General features: G+C 34.2%; 1 protein-coding gene across 9 annotated transcripts in view; it reads left to right on the forward strand.

Moving 5' to 3' along the window:
* JMJD1C (jumonji domain containing 1C) overlaps positions 1 to 13776 on the forward strand; it is a 302235-nt gene that overhangs the window by 284132 nt on the left and 4327 nt on the right. For all 9 annotated transcript variants that reach the window (XM_025049371.1, XM_025049365.1, XM_025049364.1 and 6 more), the window contains 5 exons: positions 761 to 851; positions 1333 to 1463; positions 1888 to 2010; positions 5066 to 5205; positions 6333 to 6509. In XM_025049371.1, the coding sequence (XP_024905139.1) occupies positions 761 to 851; positions 1333 to 1463; positions 1888 to 2010; positions 5066 to 5205; positions 6333 to 6509 (662 nt within the window). The remainder of the gene's footprint in view (positions 1 to 760; positions 852 to 1332; positions 1464 to 1887; positions 2011 to 5065; positions 5206 to 6332; positions 6510 to 13776) is intronic.

Genomic DNA, 13776 nt, shown 5'->3' on the forward strand with positions numbered 1-13776 from the left:
CCATAAAAGTAAAATACCGTGTCAAAAATGCATTTAATTCACTAACCTACAGAGCATCATAGCTTTAGCCTCGCCTACCTTAAATGTGTGCAAATACTTATATTAGCCTACAGTTGGGCACAGTCAACACAGTGAACATATTGTAGAGTATCGGTGTTCCCCTCATGATGGCGTGGCTGACTGGGAGCTGCAGCTGCCCTGTATCACAACAGTATTGCACCACATAGCTAGCCCAGGAAAAAATCAAAATCAGAAGTACAGTTTCAGCTGAATGCCTGTTGCTTTTGCACCATTGAAAAATCCTAAATCAAACTATCATAAATTGGGGACTATCTGTGCTTGGAAACAAAGAGACTAGGTTCTAGTCCTGGGCCTACCCCTAATTCCCTTTGACCATAAGCAAGTCATTTATACTGTTTTTCCTTATATCACATGGGGAATATGTTTGGCAACCCCATAAGCCTTTGAAAATTGAATCATATAATTTATGTTAAACACTTTGAAAATTGAAAGTTAAAATGTAAGGCTGATTTTAATAATTTAGAAATGTTTTAAATTTTGCAATATTACAAATATCTATCTACATAAGGAAAAGTCTTACTACTAAGTACATCATAAATAAAAGCCAATAAACAAGCATTCATTAGGTACCTGTTATGCAACAATTGAATCATTCATTTTACATTTCTTCCTCTCCAAACATTAATAAAAATAAAAAGGCAGTCATTACCTTTTTAGTAATTAACTGCATTCTTTATAGAACGGCAAAAAACGAAAAGTGGAGAAACAGTTGTTTTAAAATTGAAAGACTGCCCTTCAGGAGAAGATTTCAAGACTATGATGCCAGCAAGGTACATCTTTTGAAACTTATTTTGACTCTTAGCTTTTTAAAATTGAGTTGATATTATCTCCAGGAGTAAGAAAAGGAACTAAAAATGTGATCTTAAGGCATTTTCTTCCTCAGTTAAAATTAGTAACCAAAAACGACTGAATCTCTAGTCTCAGCAGAGGAGGAGAAGTCTTTATATTAGGGCAGTAAAGGAAAGAATTCTCATATCAAAAGGCAAGGGGCCCTGTTTAGGACTTACCTTCTCTTCATGATTTTAATTTGCCATGATTAGGCAGAATTGCAGTTTTAGTATCACTTCTGTTCTGCATTTGCCCGTGTGTTATGCATTAAACTGTGAAGTCAAGGAAAGTGTTACCTGTCAGAGGCTTTAAGGGAAAGTAGTCTTGTGTTTTGAACAGCTTGAAAATTTATTGAAAATATATTTGAAAGCACTTAAAAATGTAAGTCTGTATTCAAAAGAAGTCAATGTTGTTATTTTTCAGATATGAAGATCTTTTAAAAAGCCTGCCATTGCCAGAATATTGCAATCCAGAAGGAAAATTCAATTTGGCTTCTCATTTGCCAGGATTTTTTGTGCGTCCCGATCTAGGGCCCAGGTTGTGCAGTGCCTATGGTAGGTATATATTTGCATCTCTTTCTTTTATTTTTATGTAATATTGGTTAATGAATATATTTGCATTTCTGTCAGTTTCAAATTATATGGAATTTTAACTAACTTTTGTCCAAGGACAAATTATCTATTTTTAGATTCTACTGAATCTGTTTTTTTTTTTTTTAATAATTCATCAAAATCTTTTTCTAAACCAAGATGTATATTAGGAATGTATAATCAATATATAGTTAAGTACCTGCTGATTCTTTGTAAAATATTTACATTTTCTATTCATTTGATTTTTATGGGACATGTCATAGATTGGAGGCAGGTTTTAGAACAAGGAGACAAATACTCAAATTACAATTAACAAATTTTCCTCATAGACCTGATTTTTAAAATATGTAAAGTAGTCTGTCAAGTAAAATTTTTTTTTTATACACAGGTGTAGCTGCTGCTAAAGATCATGATATAGGAACCACAAATCTCCATGTTGAAGTTTCTGATGTTGTAAATATTCTAGTCTATGTTGGCATAGCAAAAGGAAATGGCATTCTCTCAAAAGCAGGTAAAGAAACTTAATGAATAGTGGTGTTTGGAATAACAATTGAATAACCATACACACTAGTTTTATCTAGTATTAGACTAGTATTATATGGCCTCAAAGTTAACAGCAAAGATTCCAAAAAGAATTGCAGTACATACGGGGATATTCTGATCTTTATTACTTGAGTGATTTATGTATTTACCTGTCTTTCGCTATAATGGGAATTTTAATTTTAAAAATGAATATTGTTTATTTGCTCCTTTCCTATCATTATATTCTATAGTAGTTCAGGTCACTTATAAACATTAAGTGAATAATAGAAGCTAGGTTTTAAGGCTCTGAAGATGGTTAAGATATGGTTTGTGCCTCATGATTCCTCCTTTTTTATTCTCCAGTGTCAGAGAAAGAAGAGGCCTTTTCTTCTAAATAGAAGTAACCTTTCTATCCAGTGTATTAGTTTCAGATTCCATCTTCTAGATTTCTTTCTAAAACCTTGTTTCATCTGTTACTCCTTTTTGTTATTCCTTTCTTTATAGATGTAGGCCTTTAAATTTTCCCTCTCCAGTGGCTTCTTTTCTTCAGAGTGAGAGCAGACTCTAAGACTGTTCCTTCTTTTTCAAAAGAAAACCTCCTGCAAATCATGTCTTTGCCACCATCCTATTGTTCCTGCCCTCATAACAAATTCGTTTCTGTATCTGTCACTTCCCTTTTACATGTAAACTAAATGCAGGTTGGCCCCTATGTCTGTTACCCCACTGAAATTACTTTCTCACAATTGGATAATTCAGTGGTTCCTTCTGGTCCTTTTATTACTTGCCACCTCTGTAATAAAATGGCACTTTTAATCACTATATTGTCTTCATATACTGGGCTTGGCCTCTGTGACACTATTCCTTGGTTCTTAACACCTTATGAACTAACAACAAAGACTTTTCTAGAGTTACAGACTTTATTTTCTACCTATGTGAAATTCTATGTAAGACTTCCCACCCATCACTTAGATCACCAATTCTTTATCTGGAGCCCAGAAGGTATCTACAGCTTAGTGGCTAGGTGCTGAGGACATGGGAATTCATTATAATATTCACTCAGCTTTTCTGTATATTTGACAGCTTCTGTAATACTCAACCTAAACTCCCCCAAACTATAAAAACTTATGTTTCTCAGCTTCCTTAACTGACGCTCTTGATTATAATAGGTAAAAAACCCCTTTCCTCTCTCACTCTCAAGAATTTAAGTCACGCACACTTGAGTTGTAACCCTCGACTGCCATAGAAATGTGTGACCTGCGTTTCGGATTACTTATCCTTTCAAAGCCTGTGATACCACAGGGTTAATTATCTGTTCTGTACCTCACTGTACTTTGTTCGAATCATCCCCTGTAGCACTTAGTCTAAAATGCAGAGGTTACACCTGCCTTTCTCCTCTACTGTTCATTCATGTCCTTACATGCTGGAACTATCTTACTCATCTTTGTTCCTACACACCTCCAGTCCCTCATTTGTAGCATAATACATACCTGGTCTTTTGAGAAAACATTCATTAACATTTTAATTCTTTGACAGTCTTTCATTAACTCAAGCTTTTGCCAATTTTTATAGATGATCACAAAAAAGGAATGTGTTAGGGTTATGATAATGCTTAAAAACACATCAAAAAATACTGACCTACTTATTTAAAGTATGTGCTTTTTCCTCCACCTACAGTGGCTTTTTCCTATCTCTTTCTCAGCAAATTCCTGTATTCATCCTTCAGAGTTTAAGTTAGATTGTCATCTCTCCCTGCAGATCTTCTTTAAAGAAAAACTTTCTCTTCCTTATGATACATCCTCCTCTCCTCCTTCATAACTTACAGAGCAATAAAATTTAAAGAAAAAAAAAATTGGAAAACCTATTTAAGTTTGCCAACTTATAATTTTAAGAAAACACATTTTAAAACTATCAGCTGTCATTTTTAAAGAGAACATTTTAAACATAGATTACACAATAACATTCGAGAACTGAACCAGTCTTTGTGTACCTTTTCTACTCATGATTGTACTTACTATGTGATATTCTTTTTTATTTGCCTACAGATGCCTTTCTTTACTCTGTGAGGTTCTTGACCAGGTCTTTCTTAACTCTAATTACCAGCATTCTAGGACAGTGTCTGGCACATTGTAAGCACTCAATAAATGTTTGAATTAGGACATCCTAGCAAAAAAAAGAAAAGAAGAAGAAGGAGAAAGAAAAAAACCCTTGCAGCCAATTGTAAAGATAAAAAAGCTTTTACTGTCACAAATTAGGAAATGTCTGATATATTCATTGTAGTGGACAGTAGATTCTTTTTCTCTTAAAAGAACATGTTTTTAAAATGTTCACTATAGTAAAATCAGGGGTTTGAAAACGAAGACCTTCATATATTTATTTCACTCAGAAATAACCACAGTTAATCATTTTTCCTGTGTGGATGTGTGTGTATATATAATTTGTTTGTCAACAATTTAGAATGACCTGATGTTTCCTCAAAACTGAAGCACCTGAGGCATTTGCACATGATTACAGATTAACTGATAATAGTTATGATATCACCTAGAAATTAGAAGACATTTCGTTCTGTCTTTCATTAGTCATTGTAATGAACAAATTCATCTCATTGAACCTGTTTGCTCAGATATTAAATAGAGGTCATGATCCTTATCTACCTTACTAAGTGGTTACAGAGGCCACCTGATTAATAGTAGTCATGAAAGTCTTTTGTAAGTTATAAAATGCTATATGAGTACAAATCATTGTTATGACCACTCCCTTGAGACAGGAAGAAAGTTGGTTAAGTTTGAGTAGAAGCCCTTAAGTTTTTATCTCGTTCTTTGATTTGCAGAAAACAAACCAGGAAAGGTACTTGTGTCCCCAGTTACACAGGGTTAATGTTCTCTGCTCTTATAGTTCTTACAGTTGATATATAACTGGGTTCATCTCCTCTTTTTAAGAGTCCCAATCTAGTCAGGCGCTATGCTGCCTCTGATCAATTTTAAGAGAGTTGGCTTTCTGTTGGTATTCTTTACTGACCAATTCGAAAATATTCTTTTGTGTTTCAGGAATACTCAAGAAATTTGAGGAAGAAGATTTGGATGACATTTTAAGAAAACGATTGAAGGACTCAAGTGAAATACCTGGTGCTCTGTGGCATATTTATGCTGGAAAAGACGTTGATAAGATAAGGGAATTTCTTCAAAAGGTATAATTTAGGTTGCAAATAGTTTATCTCTTCACCTTGAGCAAAGACTTACTAATTTTTAATTCAACTTCATTTGGCATTCAGCAACATAAGAGTAAATAATGGGATTTTTCTTGTTGAAAGTCAAATGCTCCTTTCTCCTCCTCCTCTTAAAGCTCATTTCATGTTGAGGGTTTTGAATGGCTATTTCTTCTCAGTTACTGATGTTCCCCCATCTCCTTATAGTAAAGAACTAATCTGTTGATGAGTCAGATATTAACCTTGGTGAAAAGTAATGACTAAAGAATGTAGGATCTTTTTTTTATTTTTATTTTTATTTTTTGCTGTTCACCTAGGGAATAATTCTACTTTATCACATCTGATTGCTCTGTGATATTTACTTCAAGACAGAAATTTTGAAAAATTTACCTTCTATTTAGTTAAGACACTAAATGAAAGTGTTACATTTATCTGAAATCACTGGTTTAAACCCTTTGCTCAGATATTTTCTAAATTTTCTAATGATAGGGATTTCTTTTAAAGGACCATTGCTTCTTTTCTTATTATTATTAATCTTCCTTCTAAAGGGACTTAAGGTTTGTCTCTGGCCAGTGTGAAATGACTGTAGCCCTATATCTACTATTTTGTCCCAGATTACCTTACCAGTGTTTTAATTAAAAATATTATAAATTATGCTTTTTAAAGCTGATTATTCACTGGTTATAAGGGTCCCTTGAAACTGATTTGTCAAGTGTTAGAAGACTAGGAGTATAAAGGTATTTATCTTTGTACCTACCTTAAAAAAGAGGATCAATACATGTTTATGAAATCTACATATGAATGAACTGACTTGGAAAACTAAGCTTTTCCTCATCTCTGTTACACTCTTGAAACAATTGTAAAGTGGAAGGAAGAGATGAGAAGGGGATATGATTCACTTTATTAATAGCTCATCAGTGTGCAGTATTGTTTTAATATCCTTTGGCTTTTTAAATTGTGGAATATTATTTTCTTTAACTTGAGTTTAGGTATCATTCCATAAGATTCTGAGAACAAACAACTATTATTTATTAAAGAAAATTGAAATACAGGATTTGCTATTTCCCTTACTTGGGGTGTATATTTTAATTTTAATCCATATATTTCAGATTTCAAAAGAACAAGGCCTTGAAGTTCTACCAGAACATGATCCAATACGTGACCAAAGTTGGTATGTGAACAAAAAGCTCCGCCAAAGGCTGTTTGAGGAATATGGAGTCAGAACCTGCACTCTTATTCAGTTCCTTGGTGATGCTGTTGTCTTACCAGCAGGAGCACTTCATCAGGTACGCAAAACTTGTTCCAGCTTTGGGTTAAAAAAAATTCTTCTGAGTAGTATAAGTATAAATGAAAACATAAGAAAATAACTTGTACCAGTGTGCCTTTATTAAGAAATCACCAAAATAGCTTTTTAGTGCTTGAAGAGATCTGACATAATTAAATTCTTTGAGAGCTTAAATTGTTTAAACATCAGCTGTATTTCTATTGTATTGTCTCTGATTTAATGGATTGAAATCTAATTTTTAAAAATTTTTTAGGGGAAAAGGTACAGCAGATCTTTGAATAATATTTCATTTTGCTATAGCAGTTTAACTTTTGTTTATATCAATTAGCCTATGGAAAAATTGGTGTCATTATAAGTGGAAAGTTCACTTACGTTTCACTTAAAGTCACAGAACCTGACATTGTTAAGTGAGGATTCACTGTACTATGTTCAGTTCTTAATAGTTGAGACTTAACAGTAGGAGGGGGAATATTAAGACTTAGAGATCATATATCTTTTAAGGCGCCAAGTATGAATATAATGAATTATGGGCTAGACCATTTAAAAATTTGGGCTTTCAAGTGTATCCTCCTTGAGTCTCTAGTTTGCTGACATAGCAATTACATGTCCAAAGAAAGGTGGCATGTTAATTTTTAGCTGTCGATCCACAAAACTTAAAAACTGAACTTAATCTTTGTTTCTGTGGCTTAACTGTGTGGCACCTGGAAGAATGGTACAGAATAGATGGTGGGTATAAAGGACTGGATTAAACATACAATGGATTCCTGTAAGTAGACTGAAGCTACACAGACCAATTTAGCCCTCGTTGAAACAAAGTGTGCAAAGTATCTGGTATGTGTACTTTTACCTAGGAAGGTTTCCCACATTTTATATAACAATATATACAGTTACTTCCAAATGCTAAAAGCATTTGTGACACTATTATAATAGCACATATAGTCCTTAAGTCATAATAGTTGCTTAGCTTTTAAGATGTCAAATTCAAGGTTAGATTTATCATTCTTAGATCTCAAATTGCAATTAGGAGAGCAAAATAGAAACAATAAAAAATAACATATAACTTTTTCTAATAACTTCCTGGAGGAAAATATTGTGTTAATAAATTAATATTTATGTTAAATTGTTTTTTATTTTTCCATGGATTTACATGATCATTTCAGAGATGTTAGATCATTTATGATTCAAGGTTAATTGCAATTCACCTCCATGTACTTTTTTTTTTGCCTTATAGCCTCTTATCAGAAGACTAATCTGTATCTAAATGTAAAATACCCTCAAAGGAGTAGCCTATTTAAGAAAATAGTACAGTAAATCTTTCTGTAAATAGGAGTAATTCTCTGATAATACAAAACAGTCTTCCTTGAAAATTCTTACATATTCAACTTATCCAGTACCCATTTTCTTAATGTTGAACTGGACAGTGCAGTTTTTTGTGGGTTTTTTTTTTGTTTTTTGTTTGTTTGTTTGTTTGGTTTTGGTTTTTTGGTTTTTCTTTTTTGGGGGTTTTTTTTTTTGAAGTATGATTTGCATTTAGTAAAATGGTATACCCTTTTTGTATACAGTTCTGTAACTTTTGACAAATACATAGTTAGGTCACAACATAATTAAAATATAGAACACTTGCATCACTCTTAAGAAATTCCCTCTTGCCCCTTTTATAACCTCTTCTCCCATCTAACATTCCTATAATCGTTTAATTCTTTCCTTTCCCTGTAGTTATGCATTTATAAGAATATCATATAATTGTAATCATACAATATATAGCCTTTGAATTTAGCTTTTCTTATTCAACAATACATTTGAGTTTCATTTATGTCGTGTGTATTAGTGATTGTTTCCTTTTTATTGCTGGGTAGTTGTTCATTATATAAATATGCCAGTTTTTTAATCTGTTCACCAACTGAAGAACATTTGGGTTGTTTTCAGTTCAGGGCAGTAATAAAGCAAGCCACAATTAACATTCACGTACAGAATTTTGTGTGAACGTAGGTTTTCATTTCAGTTGGATAAATACCAAGTAGTGAGATTGCCTGGTCATATGATAAATGTAAGATTATGAAACTGCCAGGCCATTCTCCAAAGCAGTACATGTGAGTTATATTTCCTCTACTTATTGTCAGTTTAAGCATTTGAGTAAGTAAGCATTGGTGTCTCATTGTGGTTTTAATTTACATTTTCTTTACTAAATATGTTGCGCATATTTTCATGTGTTTATTTGCCATAGTTTATCTGTTTTAGTAAATGTATGTTCAAATATTTTGTCCATTTTTTTAATAATTGGGTTTTTTTCTTACTGAGTTTTGAGTGTTCTTTATCTACTCTACTTATAAGCCCTCTCTATCTGTTACGTGCTTTGCAGATATATCCTCCTACTCTCTGGCTTGTCCTTCCATTTTCTTAATGTGACTTGCAAAGAACAGAAGTTTTAAAATCTTGATGAAGTTCATTGATCGATTGCTTTTTTATGTATCCTACTTTTATTGTTAATGTCTGTAAATTTTTTGTCTAACCCAAGATTACAAAGACTTTTCTCTTACATTTTCTTCTGGAAGTTTTATAGTCGTTTATTCTTTCATTTAGGTCTATGGTTCAGTTTTAGTTGCAGTACAAAGTATGGATCAAGGTTCCAGTTTTTTGAACATGGACAGTTAGTTGTTCCGGTACTATTTATTGAAAAGACTGCTTTCAAATATTTTCTTTTGAAAATATAATACATTCATATGATTTTTAATAAATTCAAATAGTACAGGAGGGTTCACAGTGAAAATTTAGTCTCGCCTTTGCTTCCAGTGCTTCTCCTGCTGAGGTGCAGTCACTATTACAGAGCAATCTCATGCATGTCTCTCTGCTGCTTCTGCTTTCTTGGGCAGAGAGGGAAAAGAGCTGTGTTTTCTCAAAATAGTAAGGAAAGTGATCCTGTTAAAAAGTTTAGTTCACAGATCACTGCTCGAAACCTCACAAGGCCCTAAACAATCTGTACTTGTATCCTATCTGCATGGACACATGCACACACACACACCCCTCACTGCCTTCTTTCCATTGCTCTCTCCCTTACTTCTCTTGCTACTTTGCCCTCTGTGGTTTTCACACATACGAAGCATGCTCCCACCTCAGGGCCACTGTACTCGATAATCCTTTTGTCTGAAATTATTTTTCCTTTAAGATATCTGTAAGACTTGCTTCTTCTCATTCTTTAAGGCTTAGCTCAAAAGTCACCTTAGTGAGGTCTTCACTCTAGTTTAAAACTGCAAATTGTGTCGCCCCAACTGCCTGTCATCTTCCCTATTTTATTTTGCTCCATTCCACTCATAACTTTCCGACATGTTTCATAATTAACTTTGTTTATTGTCTTTTTAACCCCTGCCCCCAAATGGAATGCAAACTTCACGAGAACAGGGTTGTTGTTGTTGGTTTTTTTTTTTTTATTTGCAAAAGTATAGATGAAAACAAAATTATAAAACAAAAGTATAGATGAAAACAAAACATAATTTTTACTATGCTCTTTGTACAAAGATGTATATTTTGGCCTGTTTCTATATGTGTCTTCTCTGGCTACTTCAGAAAGTTCACTTATGTTGCACTCTTTACTTCCAATTATGATTATACACATAAGTACATAGGAAAACATGTTTTAGAAATTTTGCTTAGATTATAAAGAGCACATTTCGCCTGCAACAAAAAGATGTTATACGTAAATAGACTGAGGCAGGATGTATGGCCTAAACTGGCAGATTCTATTATGATCTCTGCCACTAAGTTAATGATTGTTCCAAGAAAAAACTTCTCTGCTGCATATTTTGGCACAGAATTGCCAGCTATAAGAAGAATTTCTACCTTCCTTCCATTATGTGGTGTGATAATGGCAGCACAGTTTTTTGGTTTCTTTTTGGTTTCTTTGTTTGTTTGTTTGTTTTTTGCACTCTGTTGTGTTTTTTACAGCTCAACAAGGGGTGGTAATGTGGTTTTGAGAGAGAATTGAGAGGAAATAAGAACTGTGTTCACAATATTGACTTGGATTTGAGATGCATTATTATTTATAACTTATTTAGTCCTTAGAGGTCCTGAAAACTTTTCATTGATAGTTTCAACACTTCCAATAGAAGACAGGTGACCCTTAAAATAATCCCGAACTCTAATACTCTAATTAAAGTCAGTACTTCTCATGTTTTAGTATACATGAGAATTTCCTGAAGGGCTTGATTAAAAAAAAAAAAAAAACAGAAACTGCTGGACTCCGTTCCCAGAAGTTGATTCAGTGAGTCTGAAGAGGGACCTGAAATTTTACATTTCTAAGTTCCCAGGTGATGCTGATGTTACTGTGCAGGGACCACGCTTTGAAAACCAAACAAATAGCAAGCCCTTGTAAACCCAAGACACTGACCAAAAAACTGATTCAACCAAATGATACTGCGTGACGGGCCAGCAGTGCTAGGGAAGAAGCAACATTCTGTTCTTTGCTTTGTCACCAGTAAGCACTTAGCCAGGCTTAAGAAGCAGGAGGAACTCTGCTCTGTCTGTGCAGGGGTGTCCAGATGAATATCTTAGCAGGCTGAGCGAGGAAAAGTATCATAGCCACAGCCCTCTTTATATTTTAATTACTCTAGAATTGCAGACTGAAAATCTCCTGTTGGCAAAATGACTTAAGGGTGTGAAATCCCTGTGTGTCCCTAGACAGAGCAGGTAGACGCTGACCTCCAGGACCTCCAGTATTTACTTTGTCTCATCTCTAGTACTCTGAGGTCTAAACAGCCTTTATTTTAAACAGCGACAATTTTAAAAATTAACATAAAATCTTTAGTGATAAATTTGCCCTTAATATTAGCTTAATTGATTGTGTTTGGTCATTCATAGTGAGTTCATAATGTAAATGTTGTAAATTCTCTGCATTCATGTGACTTAGACTTTGGCAAAAATCTTTACACTCTTAAGTTCTCATAAGTTGTTATGTATATGGGAAATTACAGAAACAATATAATAACCTTCCTACTATGAACACAAGAGTTATATTTTCTTAACATTACCTATTTCCAATTACAATTGATCCTTAAGGCAAGTATGAATAAGATAGTCCATCAAGGAAGTGAAATGTAAATGACTCAAACTTGAACAAAGAAAGGGTTAAGTGGAATGGAAGTTCACATGTGTTCTACTTTAAAACTGAATCTTGCCCCTTCAAACTAACCCTTAAGCCTTTAAGCAAAGTAAATTAGGTTGAGGTCATTAGTAAACAAAAAAGCATCTTGTAAGCACTATAAAAGTCACTGTTACTAAAAGTGAAAAACAACAACCATATACTGGCAAAGACTGACAGAATCAACTTTTTCAGAACTCAGGAATCTAATCCAAGACTTAGATCAACTAGAGGACTGCTTAATGAAGAAAAGAGCAGCTGATTTTTGGTGTTTCAAGGGCTCTCTGGCAGGTCACTGGCTGACCATTGAAATAACTAAACAGAGACTTCAGTGACCACACCTAACAAAGAATACAGTCTTTGCAAAAATAGTTTCCAAAAATAGTTGGAAAAGTCACAAAAAAATCAACAGCGGCAAACCCTGAGATGGTGGGAGAATCAGATTTCCAGTTACCACATCATGTTCAGATGTCCAATTTTCAAGAAAAAGTTACAAACATATACAAAAACAGGAAAGTGTGACCTGTTCATAGAGAAAAAAATTGACAGGAACTATCCTGAGGGAGCCCAGATATTAGACTAACTAGACATAGATTTTAAGTCAACTACCTTAAATTTGCCCAAAGAGCTAATGGAAACCAGAAAAAAAAAGATATATAAACAACATTGCAATACCAATGAAAACAGAAGTTATAAAAACAGTAGGGCTAGGTGTGCTAAAAGGTACATGCTGGAACTTTTAAAGACATGTTCAGGTAAATGAAAACAGAACAGGGCATCTGGAGACTAAGCCAGTATGACAGAGTTAATATAAGACTGTAAAGCATGTGAGACAAGATATCACAGGAGCTAGGTTCTTATTGACTTGCCATTTATTGGCTGATTTATCTTGGAATATGCGCTGAACGTCTTATCCGTAGTTTCCTGCTGTACAGACGCATAATGAAGATCCAGTGAAACTACAGCAGTGCTGAAAATGTGAGGCATCCACTATGTTCCTCGTCCAGAGGAACCAACAATCTAATGATTAAAAAAGAAGAGAATGTTTCATTTAGATAGATTAGATTAGATAGTTAGATAGACAGATAATATATGCTGTCGAATTATCAATAGAGCCATATAGTGCTTAGAGTTAAAAACGACAGACTTCAGCAGTTGTTCATATGTTCATTCTGCCCAGAAGAGGAATTCCAGCCCCTTTGGAATCCATTACTCTGTCATCAGTTAGATCTTTTTTTAATTTTTTATTTTTTATTAAGTTTATTGGAGTAACTGGTTAATACAATTATATAATTTTCAGGTGTACATTATCATTTGACATCTATATATTCTATTGTGTATTTACCACCCAAAGTCCACTTTCCTTCAGCTACCATATATTTGATCCCCTTTATCCACTTCACCCTCCTCCAGTTCCCTATATTCGACCCCTTTTACTCTGTCTACCTCTCCTCTCCTCCTCTCCCCACCCTCCACCCTCTGGTAACCACTAGTCCATTGTCCATGTCCCTGAGTCTGTTTGCCCTGTTCATTTGTTGCTTTTAGGTTTATATCCCACATATAAGTGATATCATGTGTTTTTATACTTTTTCAGTCTGGCTTATTTTGCTTAGCATGATTATCTCAAGGCCCATCCATGTTGTCGCAAATGGAAGTATTTCATCTTTTCTTATGGCTGAGTAATATTCCATTGTATATGAGAACCGCATCTTCTTATCCAATCACCTATCGTAGGACACTTCAGTTGCTTCCAAGTCCTGGCCACCAAGAATAATGCTGCTATGAACATTTGTGTGTAAATACCTTTTTGGATATATATTTTCAAGTCTTTGGTTTAAATACCCAGCAGAGAGATTGCTGGATCATATGGTAGATCATCAATTCTTAGTTTTTGAGGAACCTCCACAGTTTTCCACAGTGGCTGTACCAATTTGCTGTCCCACCAGCAGTGTATGAGGGTTCCTTTTCATCCGCATCCTTTCTAACATTTGTTATTACTTGTCCTGTTGATAACAGCTATTCTAACAGGTGTGAGATGGTATCTTATTGTGGTTTTCATTCGCATATGCCTAAGAGGTAGTGATGTTGAGCATCTTTTCATATGTTTATTGGCCATTTGTATGTCTTCTTGGGAGAA

This window comes from Pteropus alecto, unplaced genomic scaffold (assembly GCF_000325575.1).
Source record: "Pteropus alecto unplaced genomic scaffold, ASM32557v1 scaffold155, whole genome shotgun sequence".
Lineage (NCBI taxonomy): Eukaryota > Metazoa > Chordata > Mammalia > Chiroptera > Pteropodidae > Pteropus > Pteropus alecto.